Source organism: Eptesicus fuscus, chromosome 2 (assembly GCF_027574615.1).
Source record: "Eptesicus fuscus isolate TK198812 chromosome 2, DD_ASM_mEF_20220401, whole genome shotgun sequence".
NCBI classification, from domain to species: domain Eukaryota; kingdom Metazoa; phylum Chordata; class Mammalia; order Chiroptera; family Vespertilionidae; genus Eptesicus; species Eptesicus fuscus.
In genome coordinates this window covers 115,774,928-115,795,906 of record NC_072474.1, presented here as the reverse complement: position 1 = coordinate 115,795,906, position 20,979 = coordinate 115,774,928, and the positions used below count along the sequence as shown (strand labels likewise).

Sequence of the window (20,979 nt, the reverse complement as noted above, 5' to 3'; positions counted from 1 at the left end):
CGGGGCAGGGCCTCCCGGGGCAGGGGCCTCCCGGGGCAGGGGCCCCCCAGGGCAGGGCCTCCCGGGGCAGGGGTCCCCTGGGGCAGGGCCTCCCGGGGCAGGGCCTCCCGGGGCAGGGCCTCCCGGGGCAGGGGCTCCCGGGGCAGGGAATCATGGGGCAGGGGCTCCCGGGGCAGGGGCTCCCGGGGCAGGGCCTCATGGGGCAGGGGCTCCCGGGGCAGGGCCTCCCGGGGCAGGGCCTCCCGGGGCAGGGCCTCCCGGGGCAGGGGCTCCCGGGGCAGGGCCTCCCGGGGCAGGGGCTCCCGGGGCAGGGCCTCCCGGGGCAGGGCCTCCCGGGGCAGGGCCTCCCGGGGCAGGGGCTCCCGGGGCAGGGGCTCCCGGGGCAGGGCCTCCCGGGGCAGGGCCTCCCGGGGCAGGGGCTCCCGGGGCAGGGCCTCCCGGGGCAGGGGCTCCCGGGGCAGAGGCTCCCGGGGCAGGGGCCTCACTGGGGCAGGGCCTCCCGGGGCAGGGGCTCCCGGGGCAGAGGCTCCCGGGGCAGGGGCTCTCGGGGCAGGGCCTCCCGGGGCAGGGGCTCCCGGGGCAGGGCCTCCCGGGGCAGGGCCTCCCGGGGCAGGGGCTCCCGGGGCAGGGCCTCCCGGGGCAGGGCCTCCCGGGGCAGGGCCTCCCGGGGCAGGGGCTCCCGGGGCAGGGGCTCCCGGGGCAGGGGCTCCCGGGGCAGGGGCTCCCGGGGCAGGGCTCCCCCCGGGGCAGGGGCTCCCGGGGCAGGGGCTCCCGGGGCAGGGGCTCCCGGGGCAGGGGCTCCCGGGGCAGGGCTCCCCCCGGGGCAGGGGCTCCCGGGGCAGGGGCCTCCCGGGGCAGGGCCTCCCGGGGCAGGGGCCTCCCGGGGCAGGGGCTCCCGGGGCAGGGGCTCCCGGGGCAGGGCTCCCCCCGGGGCAGGGGCTCCCGGGGCAGGGCCTCCCGGGGCAGGGGCTCCCGGGGCAGGGGCTCCCGGGGCAGGGGCTCCCGGGGCAGGGCTCCCCCCGGGGCAGGGGCTCCCGGGGCAGGGGCTCCCGGGGCAGGGCTCCCCCCGGGGCAGGGGCTCCCGGGGCAGGGGCTCCCGGGGCAGGGGCTCCCGGGGCAGGGGCTCCCGGGGCAGGGGCTCCCGGGGCAGGGCTCCCCCCGGGGCAGGGGCTCCCGGGGCAGGGGCTCCCGGGGCAGGGCCTCCCGGGGCAGGGGCTCCCGGGGCAGGGGCTCCCGGGGCAGGGAATCATGGGGCAGGGGCTCCCGGGGCAGGGCCTCCCGGGGCAGGGGCTCCCGGGGCAGGGCCTCCCGGGGCAGGGCCTCCCGGGGCAGGGGCCCCCCGGGGCAGGGGCCTCACAGGGCAGGGAATCATGGGGCAGGGGCTCCCGGGGCAGGGGCCCCCCAGGGCAGGGCCTCCCGGGGCAGGGGTCCCCTGGGGCAGGGGCCTCACAGGGCAGGGAATCATGGGTAATGGGCTCCCGGGGCAGGGCCTCCCGGGGCAGGGCCCCCCGGGGCAGGGCCTCCCGGGGCAGGGGTCCCCCGGGGCAGGGGCCTCCCGGGGCAGGGAATCATGGGGCAGGGGCTCCCGGGGCTCCCTGCAGCCGGCACAGGGCGAGCCCACGGGTGCCCTGGGAGGAAGCAGGCTCAGAGATCAGGGTCCGGAGGGACCGTGTGGGGTCCCAGCTCCCAGAAGGCTCTGATCCCAGCAGCTCCAGGTTTCCCAACCGCCCGCGCCCAAGGGCAGACCCTCGGCCCCGTCCCAGAGGTGAGCCAGGCCACCCCCCCTGCATCCTACCCCCCCCCCCCCCGCCCCGGCCAGGTGGCTCCTGCTCACGCCCGAAGTGGAAAAGTGACTATTGATTCATTCGATGCTCAGTCGAGAGACGGGGCTCGGGAGAGACGGGGTTTGGGAGAGACGGGGTTCGGGAGAGACGGGCCCGGGAGAGACGGGGTCTGGGAGAGATGGGGTTTGGGAGAGACGGGGTTAGGGAGAGACGGGGTCCGGGAGAGACGGGCCCGGGAGAGACGGGGCTTGGGAGAGATGGAGTCCGGGGTCCGGGAGAGACGGGGTCCGGGAGAGACGGGGTCCGGGAGAGACGGGGTCCGGGAGAGACGGGGTCCGGGAGAGACGGGGTTCGGGAGAGATGGGGTTCGGGAGAGACGGGGTCGAAGCCCATCTCTGCGTTTGGGGGGCAGGCTTCTGTGAATAGCGTGGAGGCCACGGGGACGTGGCGGCGGGTCCCACTGCCTGCCTCCCGTCCCACCTCAGCCTGGAACTGCGGTGCGGCCTTGAGCAAGTCGTGTCCTCCCTGCGCCTCAGTGTTCCGGTCTGTACAATGGGTCATGTCAGCATGGCCCTGCGGCTGCGTGAGGATTCATGACCAGGCCATGGACCGTCAGCACACCTCCGTGCCCAGGTCCCGTGAGTGCAGAGTGCCCGTCGCCTCCTGCACCCAGTGCTGCTGCCCTCTCCCTGCGCTCCTGCCCGGGCCCGGTGCCACCCCGGTTCCGGTTCCGGTTCCGGTTCCCCGGTGCAGAGACCGAGGCTGGGGCGGCGCTGGGCGCAGGGTCACGGGGAGCCCGGCAGGGGGCGCTGTGGGGAAATAGCTCCTCCGGGAGGGGCGGGCGGAGCCAGTGGGCCCAGCGGGGGCGGGGCGGGGCGGGGGGCGGGGGGCGGGGGGCGGGGGGGGTGGGAGGAGGGGGGATGGGGTGACGAGGGCGGAGGGCAGTTTCCCCTCCAGCGCCCGGGTCCGCGCCCGCGTTCTGGCGTTTAGACCCTCCCTCCCGTCTTTGGGGGGCCCCAGCGTGGAGGGAGGAGCTGGGCCCGGGGCCAGAGGGGCCTGCACTGCACCCCGCTTAGCAGGACCCCGCGGAGGGCCCCGCCGCCGTCAGCCGGGCCTGGCCACGCCCTCCGCTCTGCGGGACTGTCAGTGAGACCCCCGACTGTCAGCCCCCCCTTTCTCCCTCTCCCCGCTCCTGGCCGCTCCGCCCTGAGCTGGCCTCTGCGGGCGACCCCTGCCCTCCTCCAATTTGTAAAGCAAACTCCGGGGCGGGGCGGGGAGGGGGGCGGACAGGACTCTTCACGGGCCACTGGGTCCCTCCAGGCCATTCAGCGGGCATCACCTCCCCTCCGTCAGCCCCCCCCCCCCCGCCTGCGGGGAAGGCAGCTGAGACCCCCCACCTCCTGCAGCCCGGGCTCTGCAGGGTGCGGTCCGGGTGGGGTCCTGGACCGGCCCAGCCCCCCCCCCCCCCCCCCGGCCCCTCGGCCCGGGACTGGGCACAGCTCCCGCTGACCCTAAAGCCGGGACCGCAGGGGCTGGGCTGGGCCATGGGCTTCTGAGTGTCCCAGGGGCGCCCCCTCGGGGTGGGGGGGGGGGGGGGGAGGGGATAGGGGAGGCGATGGCTGCAGCCCCCCCCCCCCCAGCCTCTGTCTTTTGAGGTTCAGACAGAAAGAAGCTACTTGGGCCTGGCCTCCGCAGGGGCAGGAGCCGGAACCTGTGTCTGCATGGGGGGGGGGGGGGGGTGTCCCTGCGGCGGCTCCCAGACCTGAGGGCCGGGGACCCCTCCTTCCAGGAGCCTCCGGGCTCCGCGGGGCTCAGGGGCCCATGGAGTCGGCGCCTCAGGCTCAGAGCTCCCCCTGACTGCGCTGGGCGAGGGGCCTGCTCGCTGGCTGGTGGGGAGCCTGGGCCCGCGGACGGGACGGACGGGACGTGCTGGGGACCGCAGCTCCGCACACCTGCTCCGGCCCTGGCCTCAGTGTCAGCCTCACCGGGCCGCCGGGGCAGGCGCCTCCCGGAGGGCAGGAGGCGGACGTGGTGGGCACCCGCTGAGGCCCGCGGGGAGGACAGGGCCTGGCTGGGCAGCCTGGCCTCCCTCCCCTCCTCTCTGAGTGAGAGCGGGTGGGAGGTTTCCAAGAGAGAGTGCTCCCAGCCCCCGCTTCCCCCACCCGGAGTGTCAGAGAGCGGACCGACCTCCAGCCCTAGACCTGGGCTGGTCAGTGCCCCCAGCGGGACAGCTGCCCCGCCCCCGCCAGGGCACTTGCCACGCTGGCTTGGAAAGTAGAGACAGAGGTGGGACTGGGGTGCCGGTCCTGGGCGCCCCCTGGGGGTGGCGTGATGCTGGGTCACAGCCCAGTCAGTCCTCGCCTGTCTGGGAGCAGGCGACTCAGCACCGAACCCTGGGTTCCAGGGACCCCACCCCCCACCCCAGCAGGAAGTGCCAACAGCGCTGGGCGGGGGGGGGGGGGGGGGCTGGCCCTTCGGACCCTCAAAATTCAGCGGCTCCAGGGACGGGGAGCACACGTTTTAAAAATATATATATATTTAATATATTTTTATTGATTTCAGAGAGGAAGGGAGAGGGATAGAGAGAGAAACATCAATGGTCAGAGAGAATCATTGACCGGATGCCTCCTGCACGGCCCACACTGGGGACCGAGCCCGCAATCCAGGCCTGTGCCCTTGGCCGGAATCGAACCTGGGACCCCTCAGTCCGCAGGCTGACGCTCTATCCACTGAGCCACACCGGCCGGCAAGGGCTTAAAAATATGTTTAAGGTGATTAGCACCCCCTGTGTTTCTCACGTTCCTCTGAGGAAACGCCTGGAATTAAAATTGCTCGGAGCAGCCTCGCCAGGGCCCGGCTTTCCGCCCCCTCCCACTGACCGTCCAGGCGGGGCGTCTGGTGGCTTCGCCGAGGCCAATGCGCTCATCTGAGCGGCTGCAATGTGGATGTCATTTCTCCCCGCTTCCTCCCCTCCCGTTTGATCAGCAGATGCAGAGCCAAGTGCTCCCTGGAAAGTGCCAGAACCTAATTAAAACCACGGGCGGGAGGTGGTGGGATGGGGCGGCCGCTGCTTGAACTCCTTCCTGGGCTCCCTGCTGCCCTGGCTCTTCTCCTGAGACCCCGATGCCACCCGCTCTGGTGACCAGGCCCCCAGGCCCCAGACACACCTCCCCCCTCCCCCGCCCCCCCAGGCTCTTCACTTTTCACTCCCTGGCCAGCCCTCCCTCCGGGCGGGCGCCTGCTGGGCCAGCACTCAGGCTGGGGGGGGGGGGGACCCGCAGATCAGCCGGGGACAGAGGTCCTGGTGGGACAAGCGGGGGAGCAGGGACCCGGAATCTGCAGGCCCACAGGGTGCAGGCTCTGAGTGCCTGGGGGCCTCTCACTCTGAGCTGGCTTCCCCGGTGGGGACTGCACCTGCGCCAAGGTGGTGGCCACAGGAGCTCAGCCACCAGGTGGGGGTGGGCGGGGCTTGGAGGAGGAGCTGGAGAGGAGGGAAGGCCTGGGGCGGGGGGGGGTGGGGGGGGGCTAGGTGCCAGGTTCAGAAGCCCACCACCTGCTGGGTGACCTCGGGCAAATCAGCTTCTGCAAGACAGTGAGCGCCTGGGCCAGGCCAGCTGAGGGGAGCAGGGCCCTGGGTGCCCGCCCAGGCTGGTGATTGGCACACCCAGTCCGTGAAGAGTCAAGGAAGGAGGGGGGAGGGAGGGAGGGGGTGGGAGGAGGGAGGGGGAGGGGAGAGGAGGGGGAGGGAGGGGAGGGAGGGGGAGGGAGGGAAGGAGGGAGGGGGAGGGGAGAGGAGGGGAGGGAAGGGGAGGGAGGGGGAGGGCAGAGGAAGGAGGGAGGGGAGGGGAGAGGAGGGGGAGGGAAGGGGAGGGAGGGGGTGGGCAGAGGGAGGGAGAGAGGAGGAGAGGGCAGAAGGAGGGAGGGAGGAGGAGGAAGGTGAGGGGAGGGCAGAGGGAGGGAGGAGGAGAAAGGAAGGGGGGAGGGGAGGGGAGGGGAGGGGAGGGAGGGGGAAAGAGGGAGACCTAAGTGTTGCTTTCTGCAGAGAACATGGATCTGCTGGGAAATCTGCCTGAGCCTCCAGCACCGCCCAGGCCGCTCTGCCGGGGAACCGGCCCAAAAAGTGTTGGTTTGAAAAAGGCCAGACTCCTGGGCGGAGGGATTCTGAACGCCTCCAGGTTTCCCTGGTGACGGCCAGGCCTGCACACCGGGTGGGAGCTGAGCTGCAGCGGAGACGCCTGCCTTCCGCAGCGACTGGGAGGAGCGCCCCCCCCCGCCCCCCCAGGACAGGCCGCCCACCTCCCGCAGCCTGCAGCGCCCCCCCCAGCGGACCTGAACCCGGCCCTTTGATCTGTCCCCCCCCCCCACTTCCATGTCAGTGAGCGCCCGCAGAGCCCCCTCAATGCACACTCCCGCCCGGAACTCAGTCGCACCTGAAGGAGTGGGTTTGCACTCACAGCTTGGGGCGCCCCTGCCCTGCCCCTCCCAGCGCCGTTTTGCACACCCAGTCAGTGAAGAGGCAAGGAAGGAGAGGGGAGGGAGGGAGGGAGGGAGGGGGGCAGCAGAGGGCGGTCCCTGCCCTGGATTCAAATCCACTCCCTCCTCCTGCTGTGTGTCCTCAGCGAGCCCCCTGACCTCTCTGTGCCTGTCTCCCGGTCAGAGCACGGGGTGGCCTGTCACCTGCCAGGTTGTGGGTTTGCAGAAGCAGCCCTGGCGCCCCCCCCCCCCACCTCCTCCTGCCACGCGGGGAGGGCAGCTCATCCTGGGGCGGCCTCACTCCTGTCGGGGACCCCCACCCCTCCAGGCGCCAGGGGTAGGTCGGGGCCCAGGGCACCTGCGCCTCAGTCCCTGTCCCATCAACCTGCAGCCCAGCTGGGGGCCCCGCAGCCCGGGATCCGCTGCCAGGGGGCCTGGGGCTGACATGGGCCCATGCAGCCCCCAATGCAGAGGCCTGTGGGCCCACGCCCTGGGGGAGGGGTGGGCCCACCTCTGCTTCCCGGGCGCCCCCCCTCCCACCCCCTTAGGGAAGGGCAGGCACCCCTACAGGCAGGGAAACTGAGGCCCAGGGGGGCCGGACTCCTCGCGCAGAGCAGGGTCGGGGACCAGGGAGGTGCTTCCTGTGCGGGCAGTGCCTGGGGGCGCCTGGCCTCACCGCCCCCCCCCCCGCAGGTGCCCAGCAAAGAAGGGTGCTCGGCCCAGGTTGGTCCGGGGCCCAGCACAACAGCGCCCCCTCCTCCCCTGGGGTGCACGTGGGGAGGGCCACAGCGCTCCCCGCGATTTGGGGAGCGGTACCCAGCTCCTCTGGGACTCCTTTCTCTGACCTCCCAAATGGGGGGTCGCGGGCATTGCCTCAGCAGAACGGACATGATCGAGGTCTGTGAGGTTCGCAGAGCACGGCCCCCCAACTCCCATCCCTGAGCCCCAGCCCCCCCCCACACACACACACCTGGAGGCAGAGGAGTCCCTCCCCCACGTCTGGCGCCCCACAAGCCGGGGCCCCATTTGAGAGCCGTAGGGACAGGGCAGCCCTGGCGACAAGCCCCCACCCCTCAGCGTGCCCCCGGGCGGCGCAGCTCCCCCGAAAGTCAGGCGCGTCTCAAGTTGGAACAGAGGGGCCCACGTTTGCATTTTGCCCCAGAATCCTGCCCCACGGAGCCCGGAGCCGCGCGGAGGGGCTCGCTGCCCCCAAGGTCACAGCCAGAGGAGAGAAGTGGGGGGGCACAACCGGGCCTCCCTCTGTCCCCGCGCCCCAGGGACACGCACGACGGAGGGGTGGGATCCCTGTCACTCACCACCCCACCCTCGCCTGAACCCCACTGGTCAGGGTTCAGGGTGCGGGGCGTGACTGGGCGGGAAGGTTAAACCATCCGAGGCCGTGTGGGGGGCACTTGGGGCGCCCCAGCTTTCAGCTCCCCCACCCCCGGCGGGGCCTGGAGGGGGCAGGGGAAGGGAGACAGCCTCCTGGGCCGAGCGCTGCCGGAGGGAGCCCCCCCCCCCCCCCCCCCCCCCGTCTGCCCACGGCCTGAGCTGCTGAGCGCAGAGCGGGGCGCGTGGACCCAGGAGCCGGGCAGGGCCAGGCCACGGACGGGGGGGACGGGGGGGGGCGTAGCCGCGGGGCGAGGGGACCCGAGGTCTCCCGGTCCCCGGTCCCCGGCAGGCACTGCCCGGAGGGAGGGCGGCAGTGCCTCGTTTAGGGATTTCGGAGGGGGGAGCGGGCGGCTCCAGGGCGTGGGGCTGAGGGCCGGCTCCGCTCCTGCTGGTGGCGCGTTGGCCCCCACCTCCTGGCAGGTGGTGGTTGGGGTGCAGCGCAGGCTCAGCAGGGTTGCCGGGGACCAGGGCTCCCCATGACCGGGCCTTCGGGGCTCCCCACAGCGCTCGGCTCCACCCAGAGCCCCCGTGGTCGCTGCGATCCGCCCAGGCCCATCTTAAAGGCGGAGCCCCACCGGAGGCCGCGGGGAAACTGAGGCAGCAGCCCGCCTGCGCGCAGGGCCCTGTCTCCCCTCTGCTGACTCAGAGTGTCTGGGAGGACTGGGGGCGCCATGGGCGCGGGGACGAGGGGTCCCCCACCGCAGGAGCTGCACAGGCCGGGGTCTGGGAGGCTGGACCCTAATCCCGCGCAGGCCAGGCCGCTGGCACCCACTAGCTGCGCCCGGTCAGCGAGTCCCTGGCTCCCTGGCTCCCTGGCTCCGCTCTGCGAGAACCGGAGAACCGGAGAGCGGAGAACCGGAGGGGCTGCCCGCGGATGGGCCGGAGTTCCGGCCTCCCCCACCCCCACCCCCTCTGTGGCCTGCTCTGCGGCTCCCGGTGGGGAAGGAACCCCCAAAGGCCCGTGCACTCCACCCAACCCGGCCCTCCCCCCCAGGTGGGCTTGCCCGTGGGGACCCCCTCCACCTCACCGGTGGGAGTGGGCCCCTCTCAGGGCTGGGTTGCTCCAAGAGGGGGTTGGGGGGAGGGGGGCAGACAGCCTGGAGGCCGTGCTGGGTCCTGGGGTGCACGGCCGCTCACGCAGCTGTCCACCTGTTCCTGGAGGGCGGGTTTGGCCTCCAGCAGCCGGGCACCATCCCAGCCTGGGCCTCACCCCTGCTCTGGGGATCGAACAGGCCTCCCGCCGCCCGCCTCGCTGCGTGAGCACAGGGATGCCTGCCTCGCCTCCCACAGCCCCCAGTCTGCCCACGGCCCCCCAGTCTGCCTGCATCATCGCTGGGCCCCCCAGTCTGCCTGCATCATCGCTGGGCCCCCCAGTCTGCCTGCATCATCGCTGGACCGTCTGTATTCTAGGGGGGGCGGTCTGACAAGCGTTTGGGGGCCGGAGGAAGAGGCGTTTTTAACCCTCCCCCCACACCAGCGTCTTTACTACACTGTGACTGTCACAGGAGTAGGGGGGGGGGTGGAGAGTGGGGAGTGGGGTGTGGGGAGTGGGGAATGGGGTGAGTGGGGAGTAGGGAGTGGCGAGCGGGGTGTGGGGAGCGGAGTGTGTAGTGTGTGGGGAGTTAGGTGTGGGGTGTGTAGTGTGTGGGGTGTGGGGTGTGTGGGGTGTGGGAAGTGGAGAGTGGGGTGTGGAGAGTGGGGTGTGGGGAGTGGAGAGTGGGGTGTGGGGAGTGGGGTGTGGGGAGTGGAGAGTGGGGTGTGGAGAGTGGGGAATGGCGTGTGAGGAGTGGGGTGTGGGGAGCGGAGTGTGTAGTGTGTGGGGAGTGTGGTGTGGGGTGTGTAGTGTGTGGGGAGTGGAGAGTGGGGAGTGAGGTGTGGGGAGTGGGGAGTGGAGAGTGGGGTGTGGGGAGTGGGGAGTGGGGTGTGGGGAGTGGAGAGTGGGGAGTGGGGAGTGGGGAGTGGAGAGTGGGGAGTGGGGTGTGTAGTGTGTGGGGAGTGGGGTGTGGGGAGTGGAGAGTGGGGAGTGGGGTGTGGGGTGTGTTGTGTGTGGGGAGTGGGGTGTGGGGAGTGAGGTGTGGGGTGTGGGGTGTGTAGTGTGTGGGGAGTGGAGAGTGGGGAGTGGGGAGTGGAGAGTGGGGTGTGTAGTGTGTGGGGTGTGGGGTGTGTAGTGTGTGGGGAGTGGAGAGTGGGGAATGGGGTGTGGGGAGTGGAGAGTGGGGAGTGAGGTGTGGGGAGTGGGGAGTGGGGAGTGGGGTGTGGGGAGTGGAGAGTGGGGAGTGGGGTGTGGGGAGTGGAGAGTAGGGAGTGGAGAGTGGGGTGTGGGGAGTGGGGAGTGGGGAGTGGGGAGTGGGGAGTGGGGAGTGGGGTGTGGGGAGTGGAGAGTGGGGAATGGGGAGTGGGGTGTGGGGTGTGGGGAGTGGGGTGTGGGGTGTGTGGTGTGTGGGGAGTGGGGTGTGGGGTGTGGAGAGTGGGGAGTGGGTGTGGGGTGTGGGGTGTGTAGTGTGTGGGGAGTGGGGAGTGGAGAGTGGGGAATGGGGAGTGGGGTGTGGGGAGTGGAGAGTGGGGTGTGGGGAGTGGGGAGTGGGGTGTGGGGTGTGGGGAGTGGAGAGTGGGGTGTGGGGTGTGGGGTGTGGTGAGTGGAGAGTGGGGAGTGGGGAGTGGGGAGTGGGGTGTGGGGAGTGGGGAGTGGAGAGTGGGGAGTGGAGAGTGGGGAATGGGGAGTGGGGAGTGGGGAGTGGGGAGTGGGGAGTGGGGAGTGGGGTGTGGGGAGTGGGGAGTGTAGTGTGTGGGGAGTGGGGTGTGGGGAGTGGGGAGTGGGGAGTGGGGTGTGGGGAGTGGGGAGTGGAGAGTGGGGAATGGGGAGTGGGGTGTGGGGAGTGGGGTGTGGAGAGTGGGGAGTGGAGAGTGGAGAGTGGGGAGTGGGGAGTGGGGTGTGGGGAGTGGGGTGTGGGGTGTGGGGAGTGGGGAGTGGGGTGTGGGGAGTGGGGAGTGGAGAGTGGGGAGTGGGGAGTGGGGAGTGGGGTGTGGGGTGTGGGGAGTGGGAAACATAAAATGCCTGTTTTCAAGGCCCTGTCCCGCCTGTTCCTTCAGGTCAGTCCCAGAAGTGTCCCCACGGTGGCGCTGGAGGGTCAGGATGGCACCGGGCCGGGTGCTCCGCTTTGTTAACCACCAAGTGGCCTGAGACGAGGTGCCGCTGGCCACCAGCTGGGCCTGGCGTATGGCGGAGCGTCTGGCGCTGCGTCCGTCCCTGTCCCTGCCCCGAGGCGCGATGCAGCATCCGGACACCAATGCTTTGGACACGTGTCCTCGGTGACGGCCCGGCCCGGCTGTGAGCTGCTGGGGACACTGTGGGCGAGAACCAGGCCCCGCCTCGCAAACTGCCCCAATGCCGCCAGGACACTGGACACGCGTGGCCCTCAGCCCGTGACCCCAGACCACGCGTTCCTTTGAGGGACTCAGGACAGGTGTGAGGGTGCCTGTAAACCCCTCCACTGAGTACCGCCTCCCCTCCGCCCGCTGGAGGGCTCCCAGGTTCCGGACGACAGCCCCGAGGGCGAGGAGGTGCGGGCCCACCAGCCCTCCCCGCACGTGCCCGCTGCCCCCGCTCTGCGCTGGGCCCTGGGCTGGGGTGGGTGGAGGGTACAGTCCCAGTCAGAGACCTGAACGTGGGTCGGGGCGCAGTGTGAATGCCAGCTGTGCCCTGCCAGCCGGGCACCTGCCGCCGCCCCGCCAGTCCTGCACCACTGCCCACCGCAGCCCTGGACAAAGGCCACTGTCCGCCGTCCGTCCGTCCGTCCGGGAAATAAAACAGCGGACAGGAGCCCCCGCTGGCAGAGGTGTGGCCGGAGGCCCACGGGTGCTGGTGAGAATGTGACTGACGTGCTCGAGCCTCTGGAGAGGTGACCTGTGCCGACAACACGACACGTGCACCACCACACACGCACTCACGCACACACACGCACACACACCCACGCACACACGCACGCACGCACGCACACACACGCACACACGCACGCACACACACACACATACACGCACACACATACACGCACGCACCCGCACACACACACACACGCACACACACACACCCACACACACGCACACACACACGCGCACACACATACACACACAAACACCCCCCCACACACACACCCCCGCGCGGAGCCCCAGCCGCACCCCACAAGCAGGCTAATGAGGACTGTCCTCCACTGAGTGTGGGGAGGTGCGCTGAGGCAGTAGCTGGTGGTGTGAGATGGGGGTGAGCCCGCAGTGGCTGGGACATCTCGCAGTTTGTCAGCTGGAGGGCTCGCAAAGGCACCCTCTCAGGGAGAGAGCGAGCTGGAGGCTCCCCAAAGTGCTGGACGAGAGCAGGGACCTGGGGCAGGGAGGAGGTCCAGTGGGGAGAGGAGGCCGAGCTGAGATCACCCTGGAATTTAAAAGCGGACGTTCCTGGAAATTATTCCCAAAGGAAATTTTATTAAAACAGAACTAAGCGGTGGCGGCGGCCATCCAGACTCCCCCTCGGGTGTGCGGGGGCCTGTGGCCACCAGCCCTGCGCCAGGCGAGGGGGCCCGGGGGCCAGGCACAGCCCCTGCTCACTGTCCAGGTGGGAAGAGCGGGTGTCCTCTGGGACCCCTCGCTGGGTCCCGCTGGCGGCTGGAGAGAGAGGAGGACAAGAGTGACGGAGGAGGAGGGGGGAGGAGGAGGGAGGACGGCGGAGGCTGGGGGGCGGGTGCCCTCTGGGAGACCGAGATGCAGATGGGACAGCCTGTTGGCTGAGGCCCCCAGCTTCACCGTCTGTCCAGAACCGGGGCGCAGGCCGTTGGAACGCCCGGAGCTGACAGAACCGGGGCGCGGGCCGTGGGAACGCCAGGATCCCTGCCAGAGCAGCGCCACAGCGGTCCCTCCGGAGAGGGTCCTGGGACTGAGAACAGCCGCTGCTCTAGCTGCAGCCTTGTCTCAACCCGCAGAGCCGGGGAGGCAGTGACCTGCTAGACCTGCGACCTGGGGCCTCTCCCCTCCCCGGACCTGGGGCCTCTCCCCTCCCCGGACCTGGACGCCTCTCCCCTCCCCGGACCTGGCGGCCTCTCCCCTCCCCGGACCTGGGCGGGGCGGGGCTGCCGGAGCAGAGAGCCTGGGCCAGCGCCCGTGGCTAGGTCACCGCCCCGGCCACAGCACAGCCACCTGCCGGTTGTCCCAGTCTGGCTGCCGGCCACCAGGGTGGTCTGGAGCAACCAGGGCCCAGCAGTGCGGGGACCCAAGGTGCCTGGTGCCCTGCGCTCAGGGACACGCCCCTGGCACCCCCAGAAGGCACCCCCAGAGGCAGTGGCTGAGTCCAGCCTCACTCGCAGCAGCCGGGCCCAGACAGGAGGCTCACTAGTGCGATTTACGAGCCCCCCCCCCCCAGGGCCAGTAGCCCCCCCCCCCAGCAGGGAGAATTGGGAGCCACTCAGAGGAAGCCCCACTGGGAAGGTGCCCAGATAGGCGGCTGTGGGTCCAGGGAAGTGCTGGGGGGTGGGGGGCGGCAGCCTGGGAGAGCAGGCTTTGTCTGGAGGGCACTGCTCCCCACAGCCCCCCTCCGGCCCGGCTTCCCCGTCTGTCAGGAGCCACCCTTCTCTTTGTAACTGGGGAGTCCACCCCTCCCTGGCCGGGCCCTCTGGCTGGGGAGTCCCGGGAGCAGTCCTTGGGGGCCGCAGCTCCTCCCAGACCCCAGCTCGGCGTCCTCCGTGGAGTGGACGGGAGGCCCCATCTCCGCCTGCGCCAGCCGAGCCCCTCCAGGCGTGGGGTCACGGACCAGCTCCGGGAGGCTGGGTCTCGGATGGTCTTTGTTCCCGGGGCGGGCAGGCTGCGAGGGCCGGAGGAGAGGGCCGGCCTCGGGTCCTGCGTGGGCAGAAAAGCGCTCCCTGGACGCGCCGCTGGTCTCCGCGCCGAGGTCCCACCAGGCCTCGGCCCGCCCGGCTCCCCGCCGCTGCGCGCCCCCCTCGGACCACAGCGCGGCGCGGAGAGGCCCCGGCTCCGAGCGCGAACCCCAGGCCGCGCCACTGCCCACCCGCCGCTCCTCGCCGCGGCTCCCTCCGCGGCGGCCCCGGTGGTTCGGGAGATGAAAGCGAGTGGGAAGCCGGGCCTGCCGCCGACCTCGACCTCGGGAAGCGGGCGGCAGGCCGTTGGACTGCCTCCCCCTCCCCGCCCTCCCCGGCCCACACTGGAGCTGGGCGTAGGGATGGATCGCCCCGCGGTAACCCCGTCCGGGGACGCCGGCTCTGCCCGTGCGACCGCCGCGACCCGGCCACCCGAGCCGGGAGTCCGTTCCAAAGGCGATTCCTGGGCAGCGCAGCTCCGGCCGGGCGGCTGGGCGGGCGCACCTTGCCCCCGCTCCCGGGTTCACAGTGAAAGAGACGGGGGCGCAGGGAGGGGCCTTCCCCACGGCCTCCCCGGAGGGGCAGCGGCTCGGAGGCCCGGCCTCCCCAGGAGCTGGACTTGGGGGCCTGCTCTTACTCAGGCGGGGTATGGGGGGGGGGGAGCCTTTCCTTACTGGGAGCCTGAGCCTGGGAACTCGTCCCATCCATCACACCACATCGCGTTCACGCTCATTAAGTGCGAACGTGAAACTAGGCCCGGCCCGCGTGGCTGGCGGTTGAGCATCTACCCAGGAGCCAGGAGGCCTCCGGTTGGATTCCTGCTCAGGGCACAGGCCCAGGTTGCGGGCTCGATCCCGTGTGGGGTGTGCAGGAGGCAGCCGATCAATGACTCTCTCTCATCATGGATGTTTCCATCTTCCTCTCCCTTCCTCTCTGAAATAAAGAAACATACATATTTAAAAAATAAAAGAAAAAATGCCATAAATTTGCCCTGACACCCGGGGTCTTTAAAAAAATGACTGTGGCCAGCCCCTTGCGATTTCTTGGACGCCCCGGGATCCTCGCGCCCCCCTAGACACACGCACATGCATACACACACGCACATACACCCGTGCACACACGCACAGGCCACGCGCGCGCGCACACAGTCACTCACGCTGGGTCCAACACTCTCCCCAGCGAGGGAATGACGGCCCTCGCAGGACGGTGATTGGCCAGCCTGTTTCTTATGGGGTCCCGCAGCCAATGGGCGGCCACCGGGCCGAGGCCCAGCTCCCCCCACCCCGCCCCCTCGGAGCGCTGGCGCGGACCCCAGGAATGGATCACGAGGGGCCGGACCCGCCGCGACCCCCCGCCTGGGTCCCCGGCCGCGCGACGGCCTGCGAGTCCGGATCCCGTGGCATCTCCGGGCCGTGGCCGCGCTGGGCCCGCCGCGCGGTCCGTGGGTTGAGCTGGCGGGCCGCCCGCCCGCCCCGCCCCCGCCGGCCCCTCCCCTCCCCTCCCCGCCCCCAGCGGGGCCGGCCCCGGCGGCGACCAGAGCGGCGACGTGAGAGGAGAGCGAGGCGCTGTCCGGCCGGCTGTCGGCGCGCACCCGCTCCCGGCCCGGCCCGACCCTGCGCGGAGGCCGCCTGACCCCGGGGCCCGACGCCGGCGCTCCGAGCGGCGGCTCCCGGGTCGACCGGCGCGTGCACCCGGAGCCGCGCGCCCCAGGCCCCCGTGGGTGCCGGGACTGGCCGCGCCCCGGGCGCTCGGGACCCCGAGGAGCCCTGCCGAGCCCGACGGGCCCGCAGCGGAGATGCCGGACGAGCTGACGGAGCCCGGGCGCGCCACGCCGGCCCGCGCCTCCTCCTTTCTCATCGAGAACCTGCTGGCGGCCGAGGCCAAGGGCGCGGGGCGCGCGGCCCAGGGCGGCGGCGGCCGCGAGGACGAGGAGGACGAGGACGAAGACCCGGAGGACGAGGACGCGGAGCGGGCGAGGCGGCGGCGACTCCAGCGGCGGCGGCAGCTGCGCGCGGGCTCCGGGCCGGGCGGGGAGGCGCGGGCGCGGGCTCTGCTGGGGCCTGGCGCGCTGGGCCTTGGTCCCCGGCCGCCCCCCGGCCCCGGGCCGCCCTACGCTCTGGGCTGCGGCGGCACGACGCGCTGGTACCCGCGGGCGCACAGCGGCTACGGAGGCGGCCTGAGTCCGGACAGTGAGTGAGGGCGCGTGGCGGGGCGGGCCAGGCGGCGGGGCCGGCTTCTTCCCCGCGCATTTGCTCGGGGACTTTTTGGGGTCACCCTCCTCTCGTGTGTGGCGGAGTCTGGGTCGTGTCGGCCGCAGGAGAGACCCTGGAGGCGCGTTTGGAGGCCTGCTCTCCGGTACAGCGTGCCCGCGGGAGAAGGTTTCACAGGGTCGGGGTTTCACCATCGCCAGACCCTGCAGGTCCTGGGAGGCTGGAGAGGCGGAGAGGGCCTGGGCGAGGCGGTGACAGTTGGAGAGAGAGAAAGAGACGTGAAACCTGACGGGGAAGAGAGGAGACCTGCGGAGACAGGAAGCAGAGAGGGACGGGAAAGGCGGGCGCTGGAGCAGCAAAGCGGAGAAGGAGAAGGAGGTGCAGAAAGAACCACAGCGAGGGAGGAAGGGAAAGGGTACAGCGAGGAGGAGGAGGAGGAGGAGGAGGAGGAAGAGGAGGAGGAAAGGAGAGGAGGGAGGACAAAGGAGAGTCAGATGCGGGGAAACAGGCGTTGAGCAGAGGGAGCCACTGTTGGGGGGGCCGGACCCCGAGGGGAGCGGCTTCCACAGTGTCTGTGCCCCAAAGTCCCGTCTCCTGCGAGAGTTACGGACCAGGCCCCGCGCAGGGGCCCGGCCTCCCCCGCCTCCAGGCCCGAGGACTGTGGTCTGCCGGGTAAGAGGGGCGCCTGTACGGAGGCCCCCACCCCCTCCTGCTCCTCCCCCTCTCCTGCCTTTGTTCCCTGCTGAGGGCTGGGACTGGGGGTTCTCCGCCTCAGCACCCACTCGTTCCGAACCCTGAGTTCTGCCCCCTTCTCCCAGGTTCTGCTTCCCTAGGAGGGCCGCTGCTTCCCGGGGACCTGGCCTTCGCAGGGAGACGGGGAGGGCCCTGGGAGCCATTCCAACCAGGCCCCAGATTTTGTCAGCCCCCCCACACACACACACACACACACACACACACACACACACACACACACACCGTGGCCAGCTCTTGAGGTCCGTTCAGCCCTGGGGCATGCTTGTGCGCTGCTCCCTCTGGGAACCCCCTCTCTGGTGTGCGAGGCGGGGAGGGGGCAGGTCCTGAGCCGTTACTAATGTGAGCGGATCTCAGTTTCCTAAAATCGAGTGACCCAGTTTAGGGCCCTTCTAGGGGTGACTCTGAAGAGGGTCTCAGAAGGTGAGACCCCTCCTCTCCCCCACCCCCCCACCCCACTTCCTCAGCTCCTTTCACACCATGCGGGTTAGGGCCTCAGTCTGCGTCAGAGCCGGTCCGGCCCGGCACCCTGAGCCACGCACCAGCCTCCGTGAGTCCGGGGGTGTGGGTGTTGTGGGCAGACAGAGGCTCCGGGAACTTGACCCTCCGCGGCACCAAGAGGTGTAGCCACCAGGGTAGGGCAGGGGCACCCACAAATCAGCACCCCCCCCCCCCCCGTGGCACCAGGCAATACAGCCCAGGCCACCGGCCCTCAGCTGGAGGCTCCGTCCTCTGCCGGCCGGGCCTCCTCCCCTTTGGGAGTCGGGGCCCCTCACTCCTGTGCGGAAAGCCAGGCTGCGCCGCGGCCCTGGTGCTGGGGGGCGGCCGCATGTGCTGCAGGCCCTGAGTGTGTCCTCCGGGGAGACTGCGGGTTTCGGGGAGCATACTGGGGAATCTGGGTCAGGAGCCGGGAGAAGGGGTGTGTGGGCACCCCGGTGTCGCCTGAGCACCGGAGTTTCCTGGGGGGTGGAGTGCAGTGGAGGCCTGCCTTCCGCAGGAACGCTTCTGTGCACGCGGGATTTGCACCCGCTCCTGCGAGAGCGCCGGGCCCAGCAGGTCCTCGGTTCTGGGGCTGCGGCTGCGGCCGGGCGGTGTCTTGCCGCCCTCGGGCCCCGCACATTTCTCGGAAGGACGCTGTCCTCCCGGGGGCGGCCTGTGGGTCTGTGCGCCATGCGTTTCGCTGGCTGCCCGGAGCCGGCCTCCGTGCGCACGTTGGCGGGTTCTCTGTCTGGCGTGAGTGCTGGTAGTTTCTGGTCTGCGGGGCCCCCTCCTGTCCCCGCCTCCATCCCCGCGAGATGTGCCCGCCGCGTGGTCGCCGGTGCGGGAGGATTCCAGCGAGTGGCGGCGGTGACCGCGCGGCGCGGGGGCAGAGGCCCCAGGGACGGGGTCCGGGGAGCAGCCCGCGCAGCCGCCGTGTTTCCCTGTCTTCCCTGCAGCCAGCGACCGGGACTCACCCGAGACAGGCGAGGAGCTGGGCCGCGCTGAGGGCGCCTGGCAGCGGGGCCCCGGGCCGGGCGCCGTGCAGCGCGAGGCGGCGGAGCTGGCGGCGCGGGGCCCGGCGGCCGGCGCGGAGGAGGCGGCGGAGCTGGCGGAGGCCCCGGCGGCGGGGGACGCGCGCGCGGCGGCGGCCGGCGGCCGGAAGAAGAAGACGCGCACCGTCTTCTCGCGCAGCCAGGTCTTCCAGCTCGAGTCCACCTTCGACCTGAAGCGCTACCTGAGCAGCGCCGAGCGCGCCGGCCTGGCCGCCTCCCTGCAGCTCACCGAGACGCAGGTCAAGATCTGGTTCCAGAACCGCCGCAACAAGTGGAAGCGGCAGCTGGCGGCCGAGCTGGAGGCGGCCAGCCTGTCCCCGCCCGGCGCGCAGCGGCTGGTGCGCGTGCCGGTGCTCTACCACGAGAGCCCGCCCGCCGCCGCCTCCGGGGCGCCCGCCGCGCTGCCCTTCCCGCTGGCGCCCGCCGCGCCCGCGCCGCCCCCGCCGCTGCTCGGCTTCTCCGGGGCGCTGGCCTACCCCCTGGCCGCCTTCCCCGCGGCCGCCTCCGTGCCCTTCCTGCGGGCGCAGATGCCCGGCCTGGTGTGAGCCCCTCCGCCGGGCCCTCCCCGCGGCCGCTGGGGAGCTCCGGGGACGCCCCGCGGAGTGGCGCCAGGGCGCGGGGGCCACGCTGGAGGGCTGGTGTGCGCCACAGCCCCTCGGGGCTCCGGGAGAGCAGGCTGGGGCGGGGCCTTGCCCCACGCGTCCCCAGAAGATAACGGACGCGGCGCGGCGGAGTTGCGAGGCCGAAAGCCGTTCCCGGGAAGGGAAGGGGCCCAGCCTGGAAGTCCCTGCAGCCTCCGCGGGGGAGCCCGCACCCGCGCCGCAGACAGTCCGCGCCCGCTGCCGGCGCTTCGCCCCCAGCACCGGCGCCGCGGGGACCGGCCGGCCACCGGGACTGTGAGCCCCTCGGGCCGGGACCTGGGCCGCGGAGAGGACCGCGGAGAGGACCGGGAGAGGCGGGCGCAGGGCAGGTGCGGCCGGACAGGCGGAGCGCAGGGCCCGGCTGGGGCTCCCCAGGGGCTGCGGCGCCAGCGGCCAAGACTTCTTTCTCTCTCTCTCTTTTTTTTTAACGAATCTACTTATTTGCGTTTGGAATAAAAGGGACGTTTTCTGGAGTTTCGGCTGCTTTGTGGTCACTGGGTGGGGCCGCCCCTCGGGCAGCCCAGGGGCGCGCTTTCTCCCCAGCACTTTCCCGCTGACCTGGGCCGGGCCGAGCCCGCTGGCGGCAGGTGGGCCGGAGTGAGGTCTGGGGGCTGCGCTGCCACCCCCCTTCCCCCCAGCGGACCCCAGAGGAAGTGGGACCCGGGAGGGAGAGGGGCACAGGGTGGGCCCGTATCCCAAGTTCTGGGGCTCCAACCCAAACCGGCAGCCACCGGGCAGTTCAGGCGGAACCGCGGGCCGCTCCGCTGGGCACGGGAGGCTGCGTGGCAGCCATGCGCACTGTCCCATCGGGACGAGTTAAAAGCCTCTCCAACCAGATGGGTTTTTCTTTTGGCCAAAACAGCCCTGGCGCCCCCAGCAAGGTCTGGGGGGAACGGAGCTCCGCCTCACTCCTCGCTTCACCCAGGGCCGCCTGCAGTCTCTGCCCTGGGGCCTGGGGCGGTGGGCGCAGTCCCTGCTCAGGGCTGTTTGTGGGCTCCGGAAGAAAGCGAGTCCAAAGGCCGGGGTCCCTGTGGCCACCCCTCTCTGTCAGCGCCCCCCTGTCCCCGCCAGCGCGCTGCAGGCTGAAGGCAGGGCCGGGCTGTATTGCCTCCTCTTCTCCAGCCTGGGGCCGGTCCTGGGGTGGAAGGGTCGCTACTGTGACTGCAGAACCCCGCCCCTGGAAAACCTCCCTCCGGCTTTGGGCTTCGGCCTGAGGGAGAGGCTCAGCACCCCCGTCACACGCAGCCCAGGGCGCCACGGGGCCTCGCTGCCGGGCAGCCCGTGGGCCCATCTACTTTCCAGCTCTCTGACCTGCATCATCCCCTGCCTGTCTTCTCCCAGCCCCCCCCCCCCACTGCGGCCAGGCCCCTGAATCCCGTGGGGCCTCCCTGTGGGGCCTCCGTGGTGACCCAGGCTGTCCTGGCACCTCCTGGCTCTAAGATCCCCAGCTGAGATCCCCGGCTCTCCATGCCTGATGCAGGACAGCGGGGAGCATCTTAAGGAACTTAGGGGCCCACCCTCCAACCCAGCCCCACCCCATTGGCGAGGTAGACCTACCAGCTCCCCATCAGCCTCCTCTTGCCCCCCCCCCAGGCTCAGACTCGATCTCCTGGGGGCGGGAGGCTAACCCCCTACTTTTAGCAGCTGCTGAGCCTCAGTTTGACCTCGTCTAGAAGGGACATAGGATCTGGTTTAACAAAGCAAGTTTGCGGCTAGCTATGCTGTGTCAAGGCCTGCACCCCTAGTCAGAGAGGTGCCAGGGGGCTCCACATGGCCACTCCAAGGGCCGCACCCACCCATCCCTCCATCGCTGCTCCCACCGGCCCACGCTGGGCCTCCACACCTGGCTCAGGCTCCCCGGGACCCTCGTGCTCTGTCGCGTTGGTGGTGGCCTCATGCCGTCAGCGGACACGGCCATGCCAGTCCTCATGAGGCCAGCCTCCTGCAGCTCCGTCCTCCATCGGAGGCCTGGGGGCCAGTGCCGGGCCTGCCTGCAGCGCCCACCCGCTCTGCACACCAGGCCCACCGCCCGGTGACCCCGCGAGCCCAGCACCCGCCCTGTGACCAGCCACCATGTTCTCGGGAATGCTGAGGTCACCGGGAATCCGGGACCAGAACAGGATCATTAACCCCAAGTTAAAGGAGGCAAAGCAACTGCTTTATTGGACGGTGGCGACGTGGTGGCCCTGAGGTGACATGGCGGCTGCAGCGTGTGCTGAGCAGAGGGCGGTGCCCGGTCCCAGGCGGGTCTCCCTCAGGGGCAGGGGGGTCCGCACCAACCAGAGCTTCAGGCAGGCCAGCCTCAGGCCCAGGAGCCTCACGGTGCGGGGCCGCAGACG

The 20,979-nt window shown here is 71.3% G+C and overlaps 1 protein-coding gene across 1 annotated transcript; it reads left to right on the top strand.

Moving 5' to 3' along the window:
* Positions 1 to 15,302: 15,302 nt before the first annotated feature.
* On the top strand, positions 15,303 to 18,544 carry HMX1 (H6 family homeobox 1). The gene is made up of 2 exons (XM_054724249.1): positions 15,303 to 15,696; positions 17,904 to 18,544. The coding sequence occupies exons 1-2, from the start codon at positions 15,303 to 15,305 to the stop codon at positions 18,542 to 18,544; spliced, it is 1,035 nt and encodes a 344-aa protein (XP_054580224.1).
* The last annotated feature ends 2,435 nt before the right edge of the window (positions 18,545 to 20,979 follow it).

Coding starts and splice junctions, on each gene's coding strand:
- HMX1 (XM_054724249.1), top strand. CDS start 15,303: ATGCCGGACGAGCTGACGGAGCCCGGGCGCGCCACGCCGGCCCGCGCC. Junction 15,697..17,903: donor AGGCGGCCTGAGTCCGGACA/GTGAGTGAGGGC, acceptor TCTTCCCTGCAG/CCAGCGACCGGGACTCACCC.